The sequence below is a fragment of the Aedes albopictus genome, chromosome 3, assembly GCF_035046485.1.
Source record: "Aedes albopictus strain Foshan chromosome 3, AalbF5, whole genome shotgun sequence".
Taxonomy (NCBI): Eukaryota; Metazoa; Arthropoda; class Insecta; order Diptera; family Culicidae; genus Aedes; species Aedes albopictus.
Genome location: NC_085138.1, coordinates 96,430,311 through 96,453,113, shown reverse-complemented (window position 1 = coordinate 96,453,113; position 22,803 = coordinate 96,430,311). Strand labels below are relative to the sequence as shown.

The following is a 22,803-nucleotide window of genomic DNA, read 5'->3' as shown; positions in this document are numbered from 1 at the left end:
GGGATTAGCCATAACTGGTACACTATGGCGAAATAGGGAGCAATGGAGCTGAAAAAATAAGGAAAATGATTTATTTCTATCATAATTTGAATAAATTGTGAAGTTTGAATGATGGCAACCATCTTTTGTGAACGTTATCTGTTGTTCACAATTTTTTCTTGTTGATTTGCATCATTAAAGGTTGAAAATTGACTATAGTCATAACTGGTACACTGAATCTATAAGGTGTTTTCGTTCGGTTGTTGTGTGCAATATTTAGGAAAGATATAGAACTTGTTGTACAATCCAGTATTGGTTAAAATACCCTAGACAAAGGATCTTCGAATTTTCAGTGAACCGGAAACACAAAAAAAACAGCCGATTATAACTGATCCGCTTCCATATTAAGAAACTCATAGACGAGTGTCAATTCTTCGACATTCAATTCACAATCGTACGGGCAGTTGCGTGTCTGGTAACCATCACACAATCTACACCATATTTCGTAACTATTTACAGGAAAATGCGTTCAATTAAAAACATTACGTTCTTCATCCGAAATTGCAACACACCTGAAGTGTGATCCCCAACCTTATCAGCATCGAGTACCTGTGCGAACCGTTTTCCCTAATCTTTGTAGTAGCCAGTAGCTTATCTACAACCGCCCCTGGGTCCCAGCGCAAACCTTGTAAACCTGTTCCAAAATATACACCGGTCGATTCGATAACTGCCGCACTAACTGGCGATTCCAAGACGTAAGCGACGGCCAGATTGGGATCTATCACATTTTTACGATCCATTGAAATCCCTTGATTTATCATGCACCTTTGGTATTTCCTGCCCGGGTACCGTATTTAGTCGAATTAGTATTCGCCCAACCGCCGAAGTTGTAAGATATTGTCTGTAATCATGGTGCATAAGTTGGTGCTGGTGGCCGTGTTGGCCCTAGCAGCGGTGACGCTTGCCGAAAAGAAGCCAATCTCCGTTGCGCCCTTAGTGGATAAGCTTTCGAATGCCAACCCGATGCCCAAGATCCCGGAAGGGTACAAATCGGAAAATGCAAGGACCACCGGACACTTGTTCCGCACCCGTGTCGACCACTTCAATCCGCAAAAACGTGAAACCTTCCAGTTCGAATACTTCTCCAACGATGAGTACTACCGGCCAGGAGGACCGATCTTCGTAGTTGTAGGTGGAAACCACGCAATTTCTCCGTACTTCCTTGAACATGGACACTTCCACGACGTTGCGCACTACGAAAATGCCTGGATGTTCACCAACGAGCACCGTTTCTACGGCAACAGTATGCCGACTGAAGATCTCTCGGTTGAGAATCTCCGTTACCTGACCGTCGAACAGGCGATGGTTGATTTGGCTGAATGGATCTTCCACCTGCGTAACTCCGTCGTCCGTGACCCCAATGCTCGAGTTATTCTGCTGGGAACTGGATACTCCGGTGCTATTGCCACCTGGATGCGTCAACGATATCCTCACCTGGTTGAGGGTGCCTGGGTTTCCAGTGGACAAATCGAAGCCCGTTTCAACTTCAAGGAATACGCCGAGGAAGTTGGAGAGGTTATCCGTGACTTTGGATCCGACGAATGTTACAGTCAAATCTGGAGAGCCTTCCGTACCGCTGAGAACCTGATCGATGCCGGATTGGGCTCTACGGTGGCAGATCTGTTCAACACCTGTGAACCTATCTACGTAGATGATATAACCATGTTGGACGTGGAGACATTCTTCTGGCACGTCAAAACTGCTCTGCAGAGGGCAGTCTTGGAAGAGCAGGACACTGAAACTACGGAGGAGCTTTGCGAGCAGTTGAACAACAGCACTGAGGTCACTGATCTGCAGACAATCGCCAACTGGGTTCATGATTTCTATGATTTCCTGGATTGCATGCCTTTCGACTTCGATGCCGCTATCGATGCTCATCAGTATGTTGATCCTAAAGTTCCGGAGAATGCCGTCTATGGTCTGCGTCAGCGTACCTATCAACTCTGCACGGAATTCGGATGGTTCTTGACCGCGGATTCGCATGATCAGCCATTTGGCTATCGAGTATCCATGTACTTCTTCTTGAACATTTGCAGAGCCATCTACGGTAATTGGCTATATAGTGAAGTCGTTTACGATGGTATTCACTTGACGAACATGCACTTCGGTGGCAAGAATCCACGTATCTCTAATGTGCTGTTCACCAATGGCGGTTTGGATCCTGTCCGCGATGTGTCCATCACCGAGTACTATCTGCCCGGATCTGGTGCCATCGTCATCCCCGGATACTTTGGTAGTGAAGACGTTCACTCCATCAGCGGCTACAACTCACCTGAAATGCTTGAGGCCAAACACTCTATCCATACATTCATTGAAAGCTGGTTGTGGGAACCAATTGTACCAATATAATGATATTAGGTAAAATGTATGTATTTTACGTATTGAGGAAAATACAGAATGTTTAAAAGTATGTCGTTAGTCTCTGGTATGTCTATTAGGTAACGCTATCCGAAAATTCCTGGTAATACCCGAAACCATTAAAATAATTATAGATTGACGATAACAGCTATCGCCAAGCTTCCGTTCTTATCGTGATTACGTTGCTATTGTGCAATCCATAAGTCAGCCGAATCCATCCTCCACAATCAGTTCCTTGGTTTGTACAGCTGTCGACCATGTTCGATACGATCATTAGATTACAGAGATTTATGGCTACAAAAATCCCGGAATCTCATGCCGTCTGGCCTTACCTTGCCAGTTCAGTTGGTCAAATAGTTCAGTCTTTGACGAATCGTCGAAGAAAGCACAACACCTCCGATACAGTATGGCGAACCGACTTGCCCTAGTGGCTCTGTTGGCATTGGCCGCAGTGGCCCTTGCCGAGCGTACACCAATCAAGATATCACCCATCGCACAGAAGATGTTGGAAGCATATCCAATCCCTAAGGTTCCCGAAGGATACAAGTCAACGAACCCACACACCATTGGACACACGTTCCGCACCCGCGTGGATCACTTCAACCCGCAGAATCGTGATATCTTCGAGTTCCATTACTACTCCAACGATGAGTTCTACCAACCAGGAGGTCCTATCTTCATTTTCGTCGGCGGAAACTGGCCACTGGAGCAGTACTACATCGAACATGGACACTTCCACGACATTGCCAACTACGAGAACGCTTGGATGTTTGCCAACGAGCACCGTTACTACGGACACAGCTTCCCAGTTGAGTAAGTTTCCAGGATCTAAACCTTCCAACATCTGTTTTAACTGTATTTGTCTTTCTGTAGTGACCTTTCGGTAGAGAACCTTCAGTACCTGACAGTTGAGCAAGCGATGGTTGATTTGGCCGAGCTGATCTACCACTTGCGTCACAACGTCGTTCGTGATGACGATGCACGTGTCATTTTGCTGGGAACTGGCTACGCTGGAGCCATCGCCACGTGGATGCGCCAACGTTACCCCCATCTGGTTGAAGGTGCCTGGGTTTCCAGTGGTCAGATCGAGGCTCGCTTCAACTTCAAGGAATACGCCATGGAAATCGGAGAGCTTATTCGCGACTATGGTTCCAATGAATGCTACAGCCAAATCTGGAGAGCTTTCCGCACGGCCGAAAACTTGATGGATGCTGGACTGACCACCACCGTCACCGACTTGTTCAACACCTGCCAACCCGTGGACACTGAAACCATGCTGGATGTGGAGACCTTCTTCTACAATGTCAAGGAAGCTATTCAACGCGCCATTCTATCCGAACAGGACACAGAATCTACGGAAGAGCTGTGCGAGAACCTGAACAATAGCACCGAAGTTACCGACTTGCATACGATCGCCAACTGGATTGAGGACTTCTACTACTACTTGGACTGCATGCCTTTCGACTTTGACACAACCGTCCAAGCCCATCAGTACGAAGAAATCAGCTACCCGGAGAACGCCATTTTGGGACTTCGCCAGCGCGTGTACCAGTTCTGTACCGAATTCGGTTGGTTCCTGACTGCCGATTCTGCTGATCAACCGTTCGGCTACAGGGTCACCATGTACTTCTTCCTGAACTTCTGCCGATCGGTGTTTGGCGAATGGGTTACCAGCGAGGTGGTCGCCGACGGAGTCCATCTGACCAACATGCACTTTGGTGGCAAGAACCCCCGAATCTCCAACGTTCTGTTCACCAACGGTGCCCTGGATCCTGTGCGTGACATCGGTATCACCGAGTACTACCAGCCCTCATCGTATGCGACCGTGATTCCCGGATACTTCAACAGCCCCGATCTGAACTCGATCAGTGGTTACAACTCCCCGGAACTGCTCGAAGCCAAGCATCTGATCCACAAGTATGTTGAACTGTGGGTCTGGCAGCGAGCTACTCCCTACAAGGGAAAGTAAATCATTATCGAATGCGATAGAAAGCTTTAATAAAGTTGTTACGTGACCTAAACTTATGGTTTATTGTTTTTGTCAATATTTCAAAGGTATAAAATGGGGTCTCCAGTTAGCCTAAGGATTAAGGCTATGGATCGGCAATCCGGAGACGGCAGGTTCGGTTCACGTCCCGGTCGGGAAAATTTTCTCGACTCCCTGGGCATAGTGTATCATTGTGCTTGCCTCACAGTATACTAATTCATGCAATAGCTGACAAAGAAAGCCCTCCAATTAATAACTGTGGAAGTGCTCAAAGAATACTAAGCTGGAGAGAGGCAGGCCAAATTCCAGTGGTAACGTAGAGCCATACAGAAGAAGAAAAAGAAGAAAAAAGTGTCGTAATCCGACGGAGTGATATATTCATCACTACATTTTCAGCTTACTTATTGTCCATGGAGTTGAAAATCGGTAGTTTTGACTCGCGAAAATTGATTTTTCTCGTAAACTGCGTGTCGGACGTACGTCGGGCGCTAAATTCAGCGCACTACGTCCGACGTTAGCATACACTTTTCATTGGGATTGGAGAAAAGTCGATTGTCGTGCGTGGGGAAACTTCGGGTTTCAACCGCGACGACAATATCCAGATAAACAATAAAATTGTAATGTTCACGTTGCGTTTGGATGAAAGCACCCCTCGGATAAAAACTAACCATAATTATATGGTTTTGGAATAGTTCTCTTTTGTTATGTTGTATTGTTTTACATTACATAAACCATATAATGTTATATTATCTTGTCATTTTCCTCCTGTCAATGGCATCTTAGGCTTACTAGCATTATGAGAATGCGCATTATGGGAATTCTCCAGTGCGTTTTGGATAACCCTTCATATATTGGATCGCCCACGTCTAAGTCTGAGTCGAGGTCTGAGTAGTCTCTGATTGTATTGCTGAGTGCGTTCAGGATGCAAACAGTGTCTAAATGCGCTTCAAACGCGGTAACACAGTGTTACCAAAGGCAACATAGCAACCATAGTCAATATCACCGCCAACCTAGGATTCAACAGCTTCCACTGACATCGGGTTACTTGTTAGAATATCTTAGGGGCTGTTCATAAACCACGTAGACCAAATTTTGGCAATCTCAGACCCCCCTCCCCCTTCGTAGACTTTTGTCCATACAAAAATTTTGAAATTTGTATGGAGCATAGACTTTGGGCAGACCCCCCCTCCCCCCACAAAGTCTACGTGGTTTATGAACGGCCCCTTACCGCATTTGGTGCTACCGCATTTGACATTTGCATTTTGAATGCACACAGCAATATTAACAGTTGAAGCTAAGGCTCCCATGCTCCACCAGCCAGATAACCGGGTTTCGCAAACTAAGCATTATTTGTGGAAACACTTTGAGCGGCATGATGAAACTATGCCGAGCGCGCTAAGTATTATTAGACCACTAATATACAGTCCGGATTCGCTGGTTGGGTCACGACTGCGCCCCGATTAGCGAATCGTGTTCGTTCGTTGGGGCAACTGACAACTGATCAAAATGTCCTAGACACACGCAAGTGACGAGAAATACGTCACGAAACACTCACATACTTGCGCAAACGTTCTGTATACAGGAGCTGTGATGCGACGGCGGTCAGACGTCAAACTCGTTTTGACATCTATTTTGACATTGACAGTGCTTTTTAGTTGGGTTTTGCCCCAACCAGTGAACATTCAACCATCGAGACAGACCATCTAACGAGCAGCCAACGAGCGAATCGACACTGTAGTTGCATGAAGTGGGTGACGAGGTACATACGTATCATTACAGCGTGCTTAACCGTTATTGCAATATTGAGTCTCCAATTTGACTAAAGTTTGAAATACACGGGGAAATACATAACAACTCATGAGAAAACTGTCAAGTTCAAGTATAAGTTAGGTTAAAAAGCGAACCCACAGACGAACCTATATTAGAATTTCTTTTAGTATTCAGTTCAGTCCATATGTTAAAGATGGCTCTACGTCAAAGATAAAGTTCGTCAATCGTATTCCTCTCATCGCACTCTACATACCTAGCCCGCCATATCTCTTGGATCTGCAGTTCTTAAGACATCTGGTTTACTACTTATTTGAACATTTTATTGACTTTAAATTGATGTTTCAACTTATTTACTTTTTTCTTTCCTTTCCTTTGCTTCAAAAAAGTCACAAACATCAACAAAACAAAGCATGGAAAAAATCTAAAACTGAATAAATTATTTAAAATGCACGGGAAAATAATGTTTCGGAAAAGTCAATGGTTCAAACGTAAGAAAAACAGTATAATATATTATTACATAAAAATCGAATGTAAATGTATAGTAGCTACAATGTGCGAAGCTTTTAGTGAACCATTTCATTACAATATACATTATTGTAGCTGGTACACTGTATGGTGCAGGAATGGTTTTCAGCAAACACCCTATGGTTAGTTTTTATCCGGGTAAGCAGTAGTGAAACTACATTTAAAAACAATATATTTACGGTACATTTTATTGATTGATGTGTACCATACAATGTACGGTTTATTAAAACCCACGTATCAGTATTTATTACAATTCATTTACAATATAATGTATGGTTTTGCAAAAAAATATATATGAAGAAAAATATTTTTTATATTGTTACGATACTTAACCACCCGTATAGTATATTGTAAAAATCTTATTTACATTTTACTGTATGGTGTCTACATTACATTTTATTGTTTTTGTATTTTTATTCTTACAGTGGAGTCTATTGTAAAAATATGGTTTTAAATTGTACTGTTAAAATACAACGTTCGATTTTTCTACTGTATTTTTTATTCGGGCCATGTAACCATAAAACCGTAAAATGGCATTAAGTTAGTTCTATAGTTAAATATAGTACCTGATAAGGGGTTACATACAAAAGGCTGAATTACAAAAAGCTGAAATATCAAAAGGCTGAAATACGAAAGGCTGAAATTACAGAAGGCTGAATGCATCAAAAAGCTGAAATAACGTAATGATGAAATAGTGATTCGACTACTTTTCAAACGCACCAGCCTAAAGGCTAACCTTAACACTAACAACTCAGATAAACAGATCATACTAATTGGGAATGATTACATACATTCATTGATTTTACGATCTATTTGAAAATTTGCTTGTTGGTCGATTACCCAGCCGTGGCAATCGCATTGGTTTTGCTTGAGCTTGAGGATTGACTGTTCTACCGCCCCTAGTTCTTGGTTGGCCAATCTAAGCCATTTTGGGGGAACATGCTTCAGTTACTATGCCCTGAATCGAATTTTTTTACGATTGGCCATAATGCTATGGATTATTGAACGCCTACATTACTAAGACGGATCTATGACAAAAGGTCGAAGGTCAAAAAAAGGTCGAAGGTCAAAAAAAGGTCGAAGGGTCAAAAGGTCGAAAGGTCGAAATAAAAAAAATAACTAGGACAAAGGTCGAAAGGTCGAAGGGTGAAAAGGTCGAAAGGTCAAAATAAAAAAAATACAAGGCCAAATGTCGAGAGAGAATGTTGGAAGGTCAAAGGCTCGAAGGCTGTAGTTAGTAATAAAACTGAAAGGCCATGATTCGTAAGGTACGAAAAACGGATTTCAAATCTATTCAAGTACCTGCAGCGCGATGATTTACGCCATCAATATTTTTCTCATTGCGTCACTCATAACACTAGTTTACAAAATAAAACGAAAGTCGTGAACTTCTGTCAACGACCAAAATTTTTGAAGCATAATTTAGCGCTGATTTCGAAACCATGCTTCAAAAAATTTAAAGTAGAACAGTTTTAGAGTTTTAGCTCAATATTCAGTTTTGCAACTTTTTAAAATATGGAATTTATTAAAATTCAAATATCTTGCGTTTTGTTCAACCAATTTTAAATCTTTTTCCATAAATTAAAAGCTGAATATAATACCATTCGATCATCTGAATGGAGGGTTTCCGTCAGATTGATAAAATTCAAGATATTGACGAGTTTTGGGGACGATCTCCTTAAATTTTAGCAAAATTTCCAAAAATGGTCAAACGCCAAAATGGTGCGCCATGTTAGCCAAAATGAACAGTTGGATCACGTTCACGGTTATTTTACGTTGATTGACAACTTGTTGACATCTGCCAGTCGTTGCAGTTATCGAATTTTATTCGCTAAGTGAAACGTAAACATGTTGCAGTTATCGAACGTCTACTGTACCCAAATTTAAGTACATTTAAACTCTCTTTTGAGTTATTTTTTTCATCCTGTCTTGCTCTCAACTTAGATCTAACTTCGACAGTTCGATGCGGGAAGCCAATATTGAGTAAATCGCACAGTGCTGAAAGTTGGGTAAAAAGGATTGCGACTGTAGGTACTTCGTCCGCACCGTAAGCGAGCAGATGGAAATTACCCAACCTACACTCCATTAACTCAAAATTGGCACTCGCACCTCGAAGTTGGGTGGATTGACCTCACTTTTTGGTACTTTAGTTATCCGTGCAATGAGCCAGTATCTTTAGCTGATGTTTTTTTTCCAGTAGACGTAAAGGAATAATATCAATAATAAAATCCCTAGGCTTCGGCTTGCGGATCACTTTGCGGTCTACAAGGATACCAAAGGTTTTAATTTTTTAACCCTCCTAGGATGTTAGGAATTATGCATCACGATGGCGTAGTGTATGTTCAGCGTGCCTGTCTGGGTAATATTGATCTCCGCGTCTTACTAGGGTTAAAATCGAAAACTTAAGATTTCTGCATACATTTGGCCAAGTTTTCCCATAAAAACTTCAAGCTGGTTGAGCGCTCCCTTAGACTTAATCGATTTCGATCAAATTTGAACGTACAGTAGACGTTCGATAACTGCAACATGTTTACGTTTCACTTAGCGAATTAAATTCGATAACTGCAACGACTGACAGATGTCAACAAGTTGTCAATCGACATAAAATAACCGTGAACGTGATCCAATTGTTCATATGGGCTAATATGGCGCACCATTTTGACGTTTGGCGGTGCGATAACTGCAAATTTGTTGCACTTACCGGGTTTGCACTTAAAAAGCATTGCAGGCCCCTTAATCCATTAAGCACGTCACGATCCAAGGGGGGAGGGGGGGGTTTGTGAAAGTGTGACAAGCAATGTATTAAGTATAGGGAAAACCCGTACGAAGGGGGGAGGGGGGGTCGAAAATTTTCAATTTTAGCGTGACGTACTTAATGGATGCCCCCTAAACCGTTTGCACCGACCGAACGTCTACTGTAGCTTCTAGGAGTCCTAGAAAACTGATTCAGGAGTTAAGACTTGACATTTTTCGAATTTTATGTTTTACATACATGGTGTTAAGTTCCTGAGTGCAAACTTTTTAAAGGGTGATAGAGGACCATAAATGGTGAAAGAAATTGTTCTACGCATATGGTCAAATCTCAACCGTTACGTAGTTATTGAACTCCCCATGTCTTTGACTCTTATTGCCTTAACTGGCTATAACTTTAAAATGGTCAAACTTATCGCAGTTTTTTACCCTTATTCGAAAGATTATTGAATTTTCTATCAAATGGCATCTTTGAACCGATTGATTTAGTTAAATAACTAAGTTTTCTAGAGCAAAGTAGCTAAAAATAGCGTGTTTTAATTTGTTTATGTCAATTATCTTTAAAAAATGCGTGAAAATTTAATATTCTTTCTTTGGCAAAGTTGTGGCCTCTGTTCCTACAATTCGTTCTTTGCCATCAAACTTCTATCTCTTATCGTTTTCTTGTAATTTCGATTTGAACATCGCATTTCAGATCACAAATTTGCAATCGTCATGGTAAGCACTTTTTTGCGCACTGTGCCGCACATTTAAATAAATTGCATGGGGACATGCAAATCACATGCACATCAATAACTACGTAACGGTAAGGCGAGATGGACCGTGAGCGGTCTTAGCCGTCCGAAGAGACAACACAAAGAAAAAAAAAAACTACGTAACGGTTGAGGTTTGACCATATGCGTAGAACATTTTTTTTTCACCATTTATGGTCATCTATCACCCTTTGAAAAGTTTGCACTCATGAACCTAACACCCTGTATAAGTGTGGATCACCCTTACATTATAATCACTCCACACTCCGTAAGTTTCAGTGTACATCAACAATATGTTACGTACTGTAATGAAGATGGAGTCTCAATTTAACAGAAGTTAAAAAATCCGAACAATTAATAAATTTATTAAACGGATCACCGAACGTCAACACATCACATTTTAACACCTATTCATGCAAATAAGGTCGAATCCCTTAAACGCATTTCTACCAACTATTTAAATGATCGGATCAAAATCCTTGAAGATCCAATAATCGATCAAGTTGCGGGTGTGTTCCTTGGCAGCGATCAGTTCCGGCGAATCGTACATATAGTCGATCGACTCCAGATCCGGAGCGTGGAACTCGTTCGGGATCACCGTGGCTTCGGCGTCGTCGTTCAGATCATCCACAATGCCGGTCACCATCATCGGATCGATGTCTCCGTGGGTGAAGTGGGCATTCACGATCTCAGGTCGCTTGCCACCGAAGCGAGCGTTCGTACGGAAAACATGGGCACGGATGAAGTCCTCATCGATCCAGTCGCCGAAAGCGTGGCGACAGACCGCGACGTAGAAGTCTGAATCGATCTGGTCTCCGAACGGTTGGTAGAACGAGTCCGTAGTGGCGAAGAATCCGGTCGAGGTACACTGCAGATACAGACGCTGGCGGTGTCCTGCCTGGAGGTCAGTATCATCGAAGTCAGTATCCATGTAAGGTGCCATGAAAGCTTCGAAGCTCAGATCAACGCAGTTTTCGAATTGGTGTTCCTCTGCGAACCAGTTGCCCAAGGCCAACAGGCTGTTCTCGATGGTATCCTCTTCGTTGTCGATGATGTCGCACATCTCGGCAGTAGAGTGGGTGTTACGCAGATGCATCATCTCGTCTTCAATAGCACGCTGCAGTCCCAGGAGGAAGGCAGTAGCGTCCATCTCGTCGTCGGTATCCAAGGGTTCGCACAGATGGAACTGTTCGGTCAGCACATCGGCGCGATCCATGGCGATCAGATTTTGGGCAACACGGAATCCAGTAAAGATCGTTCCGTAGCAGTCACGTCCGCCGAACTCACCAATGGTTTCGCCCAGAGATTCCATGTATCCGGTCAGGTCAAAGTCAGCTTCGACGGTTCCACTGGAGGCCCAGACTCCGTTGGTAAGGTGCGGGAACTGCTGGTGGAACCAAGTGGCCAAGCTACCGCCATAACCGTAGCCCATCAGGATAACCTTAGCATCGGGATTACCAACGACTTCGAATTTCACGTGGTGAACGAACGCAGCCAAATCAGCCAGCGCCTGGTCGATGGTCAGGAAATCCAAGTTGTTTGTGGATGCATCACTGTGAACAATACACGATAGATGAGCAATACTTATCGACTGATACGCAATCACCAGAATACTTACTCAACTGGCAAGCTGTGTCCGAAGTAACGGTGCTCGTTGGCGAACAGGTATGCTCCCTCCAGGTAGGCGACATCGTAGAACAAACCCTCGCTCAGATAGCGAGTTTCAATGGGTCCGTTCGAACCAACGACGATGAAGATGGGTCCCTTCGGGTAGGCGTGTTCATCGTTGGAGTAGTACCGCATCGAAAACGTATCCCGATTACGTGGAGTGAAGTGGTCAACCAGGGTCTCCAACCAATGCTCGCGGACCATTCCGTTGGCGACGGCTAGTAAGCCGGCCAGCAAGAGAACTGACCTCGTGATCATTGTGAGTAGCACTTTCGGTAGCGATTACAGAAACCAAATGTGACCTAGAGCTAGAGGACATGCTTATATAGCTTCCGCGGTCTGCGGATCAATCGGCTAATCGCATCTCGATAGGAGTTCGGGTATCAAGGGTTTCTTAGGACGTTTGATTAGAAGCTTTATCTGCTGCTATAAATACACCCGCATGAGCTTTCCGTCACGATAATAAGAGCTACTTACGTTAGAATGATCTGAAGTAGTATGTAGCTGCCCATAAACCTGACAATAGCTGAAATTTCTCCTTTATCGAAACCAATATCTACGCGAAATGTTTCCAATAGGCTATCACGAAGTTGTTACATAAATCAACACCTGTTTGGTAGTCACAATCAGGCAATAATTATCGCTCGGTAGGTGGTTTTCATTGGCTGTTGCTCATAAACAACGTCACGGGCTGCGATATGTGGGTCCTTGTCATGCATGGGATGATTAATGCTGATGATGGCATCAGCAATAGGATCTTAGGGTGCAAATTGCAAAGTTCCTATACTGCCCCCACTCGCATAACAGTCCCATATGCATAGGAAATCCAGCAAAGATGGGGCTGTTATGCGAGTGGGGGCAGTATATCTCTTGAAATAGCACGATAATGAGCACTATGATTGAGAATTCAAGAACTTTCGAAGTTTCGGTATGGTCTTCAACGGTTGCCAAATTGATGGTGGCTGGAGCGATAGTTGTGCCAATGACCTATATCCATTACCTATTCATCATTCTATGCACTGCTAAATTTGAATCGTTAAATCTGTACGAGGGAACATTAATAAACTTGAGATTCTCAAAAGTATCTGTTGCGGTGAAATATATAGAATCCATTCGCAAGGTGGGACGGCATGGACGGCATCACTGATATGAGTACAATGCTGATAGGGCAGTGATGATGACGAGGAGGAATCAGTGGAAAAGGATTGGATTGAATTGTGTTTAATAACAAGCATATGTTGAATTGAATATTGAAAATTGAAGAAGTAGATGGACTAAGAAATTCATTAATTTTGATTAGTAGCAACCGTGAAATAAACAGAAAGTGTGCTGCGACTTCTCCTGTGTAAACACCAACAGAGCGATATTGGGTATTTGGATTGATGGTTCACGAATGAGATAGGCCAAGATTCACGCGCTGCGTAAAGTCAGAAATTGTAGGATAAAATTCTACCAAGGACGGCTCATTCGGTGTAGGACGAAATATTGGAGTATAGGGTGACCAATCATATCTCCACCAAAGACCCGGTGTGTGAGGCTCAGAAGACCCCGAACCTACAGTATCTAAATACCCTTGTATTTTGTCCAGGCATAAAAATTACCCTGTTATACAAACTTCTGGTTGCTTTGCTGCCGTGAATCGCATGTCAGTCCCATATGTAAAAAGTAGGCATTGAGAAAATGGCCTCTGAAGTTTTCAAATTCGATTTCTATATGAAACTCTAAAAAATCGCTATGAATTGAAAACTTCTGCGATCATCATGAAACTTTCACATATTGTTTCAAACGTTAAAACATAACAGTGAAAAATGTAAAACTAGCTAAAATAGTGTTAGGTCTTGTACTGGAGGGCACACAAGTTCGTAATGGGACTGACTTGCGATTACATTTCATTATGGGACAATCTGACTTGGTGTTGTTTTTCAATTTTACTGAACAAACTATATATTTTTATGCACGCAGCTGAAAGATCATCCGAAGAAAGCTCGAAAACGGTCATTAACTCATTTTTGCCCAAAATGCAGATGGGACTGACTTGCGATTCACGGCAGTTTGGTTGTTAGCTATAAGGAACAGTAAAATCTTTATTGCGCTAGGTCACTAGTCTCTTTACAGCAACTTCTCCTATCTTTACTTCTTCGTGGAACCGATAGGATTACGAGCAACCTTAGGGAAGATCGGGTACTCAGCCCCGATTGAAAGGAGGGGGGGGGGGGGGGGGGGGGGTTATCAGGTATCAGTAGGTTGGCTCCAGAGGCACGTTATCCTCCATTTGGGAAATTTGTGCCATCGCCATTGACACGAGCCTATTCATCATTTACCTGAGGGAGAAGGGAAGGAAAAAATGATGGGACAGGGAAAAGGACAGGTAAATAGAATCGTCAGACACGCATAAGCGTACCACAACGGGTTCACACAGCGTGCTGAAAAGGGCACTGTGATGACGCATACAGCGTTAAGAGAGCCCATAGCTCTTTACCACAGCGGGTCAAGAACAGCAGAACATCCTGAAGATTCAGGTTTCTGCAGTTACTTTCACTCAGTAAGTGTTTACCGAATACTCGGAAACGCATTTGCGCAAAAACTGGACAGTTACATACCAAATGATAGGTACGAAGTCCCATAATCACATTCATAGTTATCACATACAACTGAATCAGCTTGATGAATATTCGCCATGTGATAGCTCAGTCGGCAGTGGCCAGTTAATACTTTGACCAGCATGCTGCAATTCTTCATTCAAATTAATTAGATACTTCGCCGCCCCTAGAGATGGCTCTGTTGGAACGTTTCGGATGGATTTTGGAGTTCTCTGTAGCACGCTATGTTTGTGGTTATGCGAGTAAGCGAGGTCAAACCTGTTTTATTAAAGTTCACTGTTAGCTTCGATATAAATATAAATAAATGTACAAACTTACATTTGGTCTCCTCGTTTTAATTCAACGGTTAATACTGCAGGATGACGGTTTCTTACTAAAATACTGATTCTGATACAATTCACTGAATATTTCTAACTGACTCTGCCTTCTTGTCTCAATTACAAAGAATGGTTTGAGGGAAAATTATCGGAAGTTGCGTCAGCTGCTGCCTGTCAGTGTTTGTTTATTTGTTTATTTGTTTATTTGTTGTGTGTGCATCAACAGGCAGCAACCTGCCCCAATGATGTTTGGTGTTAAAATTATATACATAATACAAAGAGAAATATGCTAGCAAACGAAACAAAAGACATGTCAAAAGGTAAAATACAAGCTTAAATTCTAACACAGACGTAGTCAATAGTTTCTACTGTTAAAAAACGAAGAGAATCTCCGGCGAAGAGTTTCCCGGGCCAGATGGAAATCGAAGATTGATGCGACTCTGTTGAAAATCCGTTGCAACCCGTGGATAGCGCCGTGCATCGCATAATTAGATCTTCGTAGAGGCAATCTTAGTGAAATGCTATTGCGAAGTGCACGTGGCTGAACGTTCAAATTTATTTGTTCCAGGATTGTCCCACAGTCTATACGTCCTTGTAGCGTGTCTGCAATCATCAGTGCTCTGGTCGTTTCTCTACGGTTACGGAGTAACTCGAGATCGATTAAACGACAGCGGTTTTCGTAGCTCGGTAAACGAATCGGATCCCTCCAAGGCAATTTTCGAAGCGCGAAACGGAGAAAGCGACGTTGGACAGATTCAATTCTTTCGGAACCGTTGCAGTAAGCCGGGCTCCAGACTGCAGAACAGTATTCAAGAATGGAGCGCACTAGGGAGCAGTAAAGAGACTTCAGGCAATGGATGTCGGAAAAATTCTTCGCTACTCTGAAGATAAATCCCAGAGCTCTGGAAGCTTTGTTGACCGTATACGATACATGCTGGTGGTATGTCAACTGGGAGTCCAGTATAACGCCTAGATCTTTGATATGGTTTACTCGCTCGATAGTGACGCCAAGCATGCTGTAGTCGAAGAGAACCGGCTTCTTTCGTCGAGAAAACGTGATGACGGAGCATTTCGTAGGATTGACAGTCATTCGGTTCAACAAGCACCAGTTAGTGAAAAGTTCAATCTGCAGCTGAAGAAATTGACAGTCGGCAAGGGTGTGAATCTTGAGGAACATTTTGAGGTCGTCGGCATACGATAATCGGGGTCCTTCAATGATAAGATGGACATCGTTGAAATACAGTAGGAAGATCACCGGTCCCAGGTGGCTTCCTTGAGGAACACCGGAAGAAGCGTGAAAACGTTCTGATCTGAAATCTCCTATGGATACCATCAGTTGACGATTGGAGAGATACGACCGGAACCAGCGCAAGATATTACCACTGAGGCCGAATCTGTCGAGTTTAGCGATAGCAATGTCGTGGTCCAGCTTGTCGAAAGCAGCAGATAGGTCTGTGTAGATGACATCGGTCTGCACGTGTTCATTCATACTTTCGATGATATACGATGTGAGGCACAATAAATTGGTGGTGGTAGAGCGGCCGGCCAAAAAGCCATGTTGATCGGGGCAGAGGTGTTGCTTGCAGTGCGAGATGACAGGCTCCATAACGACCAACTCAAACAGCTTTGAAATTTGACAACTGATCTGGTTGTATGTGTCGGTGACAAGCCAAAGGGCTGCGCGCTATTAGGGGACAGTGGCGTAGGGTTGCCCCCAACAGGCTCAGTACAATACAATTTTGTTCGACGAAATGACTCCAAATAGAGTGACTGGAAGGGAGAGTGGCGTCATGTTCCGATTTTGACAGGTCTCCTGTTCGTTTGGAACGCGCGTTTGTATGGATTTGACAGCAATTTGACACTTGATCTTTGTTCCAATTTTGACATTGACGCCACTCTAAGTTAAAGGCACTCTAACTCCAAACTATTCCAATATTGTTTGTGCTGAGTGGCAGCCCAGCTTAACCCAACACATCGATATTGGAATAGCTGGCTCAGGGCCAATGAAGTCATTTGATGCTACAGTGCGAGCTAACTCATCAGCCAATTCATTTCTAGCGATGGTAGAATGGTCAGGTACCCATACAAGGTGAACAGCGTTTGCTGAATTCAGCTCCTCGATTTGAGTTCGACAAGCGATAACTACCCTCGAGCTAGAGTTGGCCGAAGCATGTGCTTTAATAGCAGCCTGGCTATCTGAACAGAAGTTTGCCCATTACGTGCGGCTGAAGTGCTGATCGCACTCCGCACATAAGAGCAAAGATTTCGGCCTGTAAAACGGGCAGTGTCTACCAAGTGAATAAGACTGATGCAGCCTTAGCTCACGAGGATAAACACCAGCACCTGCTCGACCTTCGAGAAGGGAGTCATCAGTGTAACATACGATTCCCTTCCTTGGGAAATATCCTATGGAAAATTACAAGCAATTGTAAGGTCACTTGGACAACTTTGTCCCACTTTGTTCACCAAAAGTGGAAACAACGAGGTGTGTGTTGAATTGCGGTTCACAGGAGTAATGGGTGTAAGTGCAAGAAAGTGCTTCTTGTTTGAGATGAATGTGTAGTGGGGCAACGTCAAAGAGAACTTCGAGCGCTGCCGTGGGAGTTGAAGAGAACGCTACAGACACCGCCATTAAGTACATCCTTTGGAGATGGCCTAATTTTGATTGGACCATTCTCACTTCACCCTTTTACCACCACACAAGACATCCATAGACTAATATTGGACGAACAACAGTTGTGTAGATCCATTTCATATACTTGGGTTTTAGACCCCAAATTGTACCAAAGGTTCGCCGGCATTGCCCGAAAGTCACACAAGCTTTCTTGATTCTTAACTCAACATGAGGTGTCCAGGAAAGCTTGGAAACAAGAATGACTCCAACGTACTTTACCTGTTCAGTCACATTGATTTCAGAATCAACGCCATTACGGTTTCGCCTTTCCATAAAAAAAAAACAATAGATGTTTTACTCGGATTTACCGAAAGGCCATATTGGCGACACCAATCCTCAACCTACCTGAAGAGCGTTTTGCATCAGGTAGAAAAGGGTGCTGATGCACATACCATCTAACAATGTTAGGTAGTCGTCGGCAAAACCATAAGTAGGAAAACCGCTATTATTGAGTTGCCTCAATAGCGTATCTGCTACGAGATTCCACGAAAGTGGTGTTAAGACTCCCCCTTGGGGGCATCCACAAACACTCAATTTCCTATTCGCCACTTGACGCAATGTCGAGGAGAGATGTCAGTTTTTTGAGCATTTGGTAAATCCAATTGGAAATCATTGTAGATATACCATGACCCCATGCGGCTTCCAATATGACATCGAAAGTCACGTTGTCAAAGGCACCCTCGATATCTAAGAAAACACCCAAGCAGGATTGCTTTTAAGCGAATGCCTTCTCGATATCGTGAACAACTTTATGTAAAAGAGTCACAGTGGACTTTCCAGATTGGTAGGCGTGTTGGTTCACATGAAGAGGCACATTGGCCAGATGAACATCACGGATGTAATGATCGACAATTCGTTCTAAGCATTTCAGAAGAAAAGAGGTCAAACTGATAGGTCTGAAACTCTTTGCTTTTTCATACGACGCACGACCCACTTTCGGAATAAACTTTGCAGTAATATCCCGCCAGGATTTGAGAACATACCCTGTAGCAAAACTGCAAACAAGTAGTTGTTTCAAAACATATTTGAAATGATCAAATCCCTTCTAAATCAAAATAGGATAAATCCCATCTGCCCCAGGAGATTTGAAGGAGCAAAGCTATAAAGTGCCCAATTCAATCGATTCTAAAGTTATGATACGAAGCTATAGAATCATAACGACAAGAAAAGACATCAGGTTCATCCGAAGATGTAATATCCACACATCCGGGGAAGTGTGTACTGAATAAACATTCCAGAACTTCCTCATCAGAGGAAGTGAAATCACTATTTGGCAAACGAAGTTCGTTCACTGGAAAATCCTTAGATTTTGCAAGGATTTTGTTCAACCGACTGGCTTCACTCAGACTGGAAACATTTGTACAAAGGTTTTTTTTCCAGCCGGATCGTTCAGCAGACCGAAGAGCTTCCTGGTAGTCCTTGCGAGTCGACGACTTTCAGCCTCCGATCCAGCCGAACGTCGTCTGTTCCAACTCTTTCTACATTGTTTCCTGAGCTTCGCCAGATCAGAGTTCCACCAAGGGGCTCCTCTTGTGGTCTTCACAGACCGCAGAGGGCAAGCTTCTTCAAAAGCTTCCATAATGAAGGCCGTTGTAGTATCAACGGCATCATCTAAATCACTTGGAGTGGCAATGAATGGTGAGTATCCATGAAATTTGGCTACAACCAAATCGGTGACGAGATCCCAGTTGGTTGACCGGGGGTTCCTGAAACGCAAAGTTTGCGAAATAACATTTAAATCAGTAACAAATTTTGAAAACGACGTATAATCAATGCTACACCATTGATAATACGTCGTTTTCAAAATTTGTTACTGAAATGTTCAAAAAAGATGTAGCGATGGTCAGATAAAGATTCTTCATCTGACACACGCCAATTGGTCAGCTCGTGACTAATTCTGCTAGAGCCAAGCGTTATGTCTAACACTTCCTCTCTAGCAGATACCATGAAACAGTCGACTCTCCACATGTTGATGTTCTACATCTCGATATTTCTCCCTATCTCAATGGTTTGGTCGGTCCCTTCAATCTGCATACATTTTATCTTTCTACGTGTCGATATCTCCTTATCTCGATGCGATCTCGTTCGTATTTGATCTAGATTTGCTCTCCATATGTCGATATGTCCGTTTTTACAGGTTGCTAGATATCGTTTCTTGGGTGCAAAACATCCTAGAAAGGCAGAGTGACATCTGTTTGTTGACGGCTTTTCCTAGTTACGGACGATTTGATCGACAATGCGTCCTAAGCATTTCAGAAGAAAAGAGGTTAAACTAAATAAAAGGTCTGAAACTCTTTGCTCTTCGATCAATCTAGTGTGCATTACAAGATGGTTCTTGAGTTCGATCTCTCCCTATCACGATGGCCTCTCCAATATCGAGATATAGAGAGTCAACTGTCCAAGATCTGTACTGCTTAAGTATTCCTTCAAACTGGAGCCTATCAAATTGATGTCTGAGCTACCCCAGATTATATGGTGAGCATTAGTGTCACTGCCAACAATCAGCGGATGGGCTTTTGAAGTGCAGTATGCGATGACTTGCTTAAAAGCATCCGTAGGGGATGGTTCATCATGTGGTTGATAAACCAAACAATAAACGTATTTCCTGTTGAGGTATCCAACAAACACATCGTTTGTGATAGCACAAACATCTCTAGTGGTTAGCTCAGCGATGAGTGTAGCAACGATTGTGTTGTTGACAAGCACACATGCTCGAGGCATGACATGTGAGTTTGGCATTTCATTTTTACTGAAAGTAGCAAACACCGGATTCACAAGGTTTCCTAGATAGAAATTCCTCTTACGAAAGTAAGGCTCTTGGACTAACGCCACTTGGGCTGTACCATTTTGCATAAGTCTGCAAAAATTGATCGTTGCTGTCTTTTTGTGCTGAAGATTGATCTAAGCTATCCTAACCGTAGCCACTACCCAAACTAGGCAAGATTAGACTCTTAACAATCACAGCGCAAAAAAGAACAGCAATAATAAGGCCAGATGGGTATCGATTTGAATGCGCCAAAGGCGAGGATGCACAGAATACACTGTGTAAAACGCATAATGCGAAACCACATAGGTGAAAATTTAAACTAATGAATAACTTCATAATCCCGCCCATATTCAGCCTCAGGTATGAGATTGAAGAAGGGCAGCTGATTGTCTCGGAGAAACACAAGGTCCACCGCGCTATTGCTCCGGTTAGCGCAGGGCAGTAAGGGCAAAATACTGTGGAGGGTGCCCTGGTACTCCACAGGCTCCGTTTGCGATTAGGTTTTTATAAGACCCCCCTAACCATTCATTCCTAGGCACGGTAAGCATAAAGCCGCATAACACCTTGAATTAGGGGTCACCTGATTACTAGACTCCTACCCCTGGAACAGGCGGTCCGTAGTGCTATTCTTAGACAGTTGAACCAACTGCTACCGACACTACACAGCTATCTAGGCTGATCAGGAAAAGGAGTTAATATTGGTGATCAACTTCATACGGGCCCGAAAAGCCGCAAAATATAGTATAGTATAGTATAGAAACACCATGATTGTGTGTTGTCGAATGTTGTTATTGTTATTGTAAATAATGTCAGTAAAGTTAGTCGTTCGAGTACTGTTAAGAAGTACACCGTTTTTTTTTACTTTTCGTCCCGGTTCATGAAATCCGTCCGCCGTAATTTTCCGTCCGATGTTGAAGTTTTCCACTGTGCGATATTCCAACAAATCTTTCTGAGATTCCTTCAGATGTTTCTTTTGGGATTCCTTCCAAGGTTTCTTCTCGGATTCCTGCAGGTTTTTTTTAGATTGACAGGGAGTTTCATCTAGGAATCCTAAATGAGTTCCTTCTCGCATTCCTCCAGCAGTATCTTCTTGGATTCCTCAAGAAGTACTTCTTCCTTCTTCTAAGATTTCTTGAGGAGCTTTTTCTGGAAGAACTTCCCCAGAAATTTCTCCTAGGACTCATCCAAGAGTTCCTCTACGGGAAGGTATTTCTGGAGGTATCCCGAAACTCGTGGAGGAATCCCAGAAAGAATTTTTGGAGGATTCTCTGAAAAAATCCGGTGTGAATCTCGGAATGAATTTATGGAGCAATCCCGGAAAGAATTATTAGAAGTATCCTAGAACAAATACCTTGAGAAATTTGGATCTCCGAAAGAATTTAAGGAGCAATTCTTATTGAAATTTTGGAAGAAAATCCTGTAAGGAACCTCTTAAGCAATCCCAGAAGAATCTGTTGGAGTATCGCACAGTGGACAACACAACAGCGGACGGAAAACGAACACGGCGGACGGATTTCACGGACCGGGACGAAAGCAAAAAACACCGGTGTACTTCTTAACAGTACTCGAACGACTAATTTATTCACAATCAATATTTACATAAACAATAACAATAACATTCGACAACACACAACCACGGTGTATCTACATTACATAAAGGTCGTCTCGATATGAGGGTTGTCTGATTGCACATTTCATACACTCTCAACAGAATCTATTGGATGAATCCCACAAAAAATTTCTGGTGAAATCTCGGATCAAATTCCTGGAGGAATCCCGGAAATAATTTAGAGACGAACCAGCCAAGGGCTGAAAGTCTCTCAAATGAAGATAAATCAATCAATCGGAAATAATTTTCCTGAAATAATCCGTGAGGAATCCCAGATGAAATTGCTGGAGAAACCGTGAAAGAAATTCCTGAAAAAAAAACTAGGAAGAATGTCTGGGAGAATCTCAGAATGTATTCCTGAATGAATACATGGAGGAATCCCAGAAGGAGCTGATCGGGGACCCCCCAGGCGAGTCATAAGTTAGTCAACTTCTGTGCACACGCTAATTCACATTTTGAATCCAACTGTAGTGTATAGGCTTAGCCAATGGATCACTAAAATAACTAAAACGGCCGCTATGAAATGAACAGATAGCGCCACCGTAGCCTTATGTGTTTGACGTAACTCGACTGCTGTCACTGTGTTACCGCCCATATATGGTGGCGCTTTTGTTTTGATGCGGTGATTAGCGGAAAAGTCGGCTTCAATGATCCATTGTACTGCCGAGTGCAGCATAGTTGTCCCATGTTAATAGGGTTTCCCATAGAACATGGGACAACTATGCTGCACACGGCAGTGTAGATGAACTAATCTTGACCACACTGACTCATAGGGTTAGCCTAAGTAGTTTCCTGGAACTGGTGTCCGAATAAATGTTCGTAGGGTGGCTAGACTTTTGTCACGAGATGATAACAGCCATCAAGTCGTATTTAGAAACTCTCCAGTGAATTTAGCTTACCCTGCTACAACAAACCATCGACCATTCCCTTGCTAGCCAAAAGTAATCCTTGCGTTGATGGTGGGTACACAATCATCATCATCATCA

The 22,803-nt window shown here is 43.0% G+C and overlaps 3 protein-coding genes across 3 annotated transcripts; 2 read left to right on the top strand and 1 right to left on the bottom strand.

The window, feature by feature from the left end:
• The first annotated feature begins 827 nt into the window (after positions 1–827).
• Positions 828–2,449, top strand: LOC115269169 (putative serine protease K12H4.7). Its single transcript, XM_029877596.2, has one exon. The coding sequence runs from the start codon at positions 889–891 to the stop codon at positions 2,386–2,388; it is 1,500 nt and encodes a 499-aa protein (XP_029733456.2). The 5' UTR covers positions 828–888; the 3' UTR covers positions 2,389–2,449.
• A 298-nt stretch (positions 2,450–2,747) lies between these two features.
• Positions 2,748–4,418, top strand: LOC109412099 (putative serine protease K12H4.7). The gene is made up of 2 exons (XM_019685743.3): positions 2,748–3,210; positions 3,271–4,418. The coding sequence occupies exons 1-2, from the start codon at positions 2,804–2,806 to the stop codon at positions 4,364–4,366; spliced, it is 1,503 nt and encodes a 500-aa protein (XP_019541288.3). The 5' UTR covers positions 2,748–2,803; the 3' UTR covers positions 4,367–4,418.
• Positions 4,419–10,527: 6,109 nt separating this feature from the next.
• On the bottom strand, positions 10,528–12,160 carry LOC109411236 (putative serine protease K12H4.7). Its single transcript, XM_019684754.3, has 2 exons — positions 11,801–12,160; positions 10,528–11,735 (listed from the first exon to the last, which is right to left on the bottom strand). Exons 1-2 carry the CDS (start codon positions 12,106–12,108, stop codon positions 10,640–10,642), a joined length of 1,404 nt encoding a protein of 467 aa, XP_019540299.1. The 5' UTR covers positions 12,109–12,160; the 3' UTR covers positions 10,528–10,639.
• Between the last annotated feature and the right edge of the window lie 10,643 nt (positions 12,161–22,803).

What these genes read in the sequence shown, in the direction of transcription:
- LOC115269169 (XM_029877596.2), top strand. Translation starts at nt 889, where the DNA reads ATGGTGCATAAGTTGGTGCTGGTGGCCGTGTTGGCCCTAGCAGCGGTG.
- LOC109412099 (XM_019685743.3), top strand. Translation starts at nt 2,804, where the DNA reads ATGGCGAACCGACTTGCCCTAGTGGCTCTGTTGGCATTGGCCGCAGTG. An exon ending in GGACACAGCTTCCCAGTTGA is followed by an intron (nt 3,211 to 3,270) that starts GTAAGTTTCCAG and finishes GTCTTTCTGTAG; the next exon opens with TGACCTTTCGGTAGAGAACC.
- LOC109411236 (XM_019684754.3), bottom strand. Translation starts at nt 12,108, where the DNA reads ATGATCACGAGGTCAGTTCTCTTGCTGGCCGGCTTACTAGCCGTCGCC. An exon ending in GGACACAGCTTGCCAGTTGA is followed by an intron (nt 11,736 to 11,800) that starts GTAAGTATTCTG and finishes TATTGTTCACAG; the next exon opens with TGATGCATCCACAAACAACT.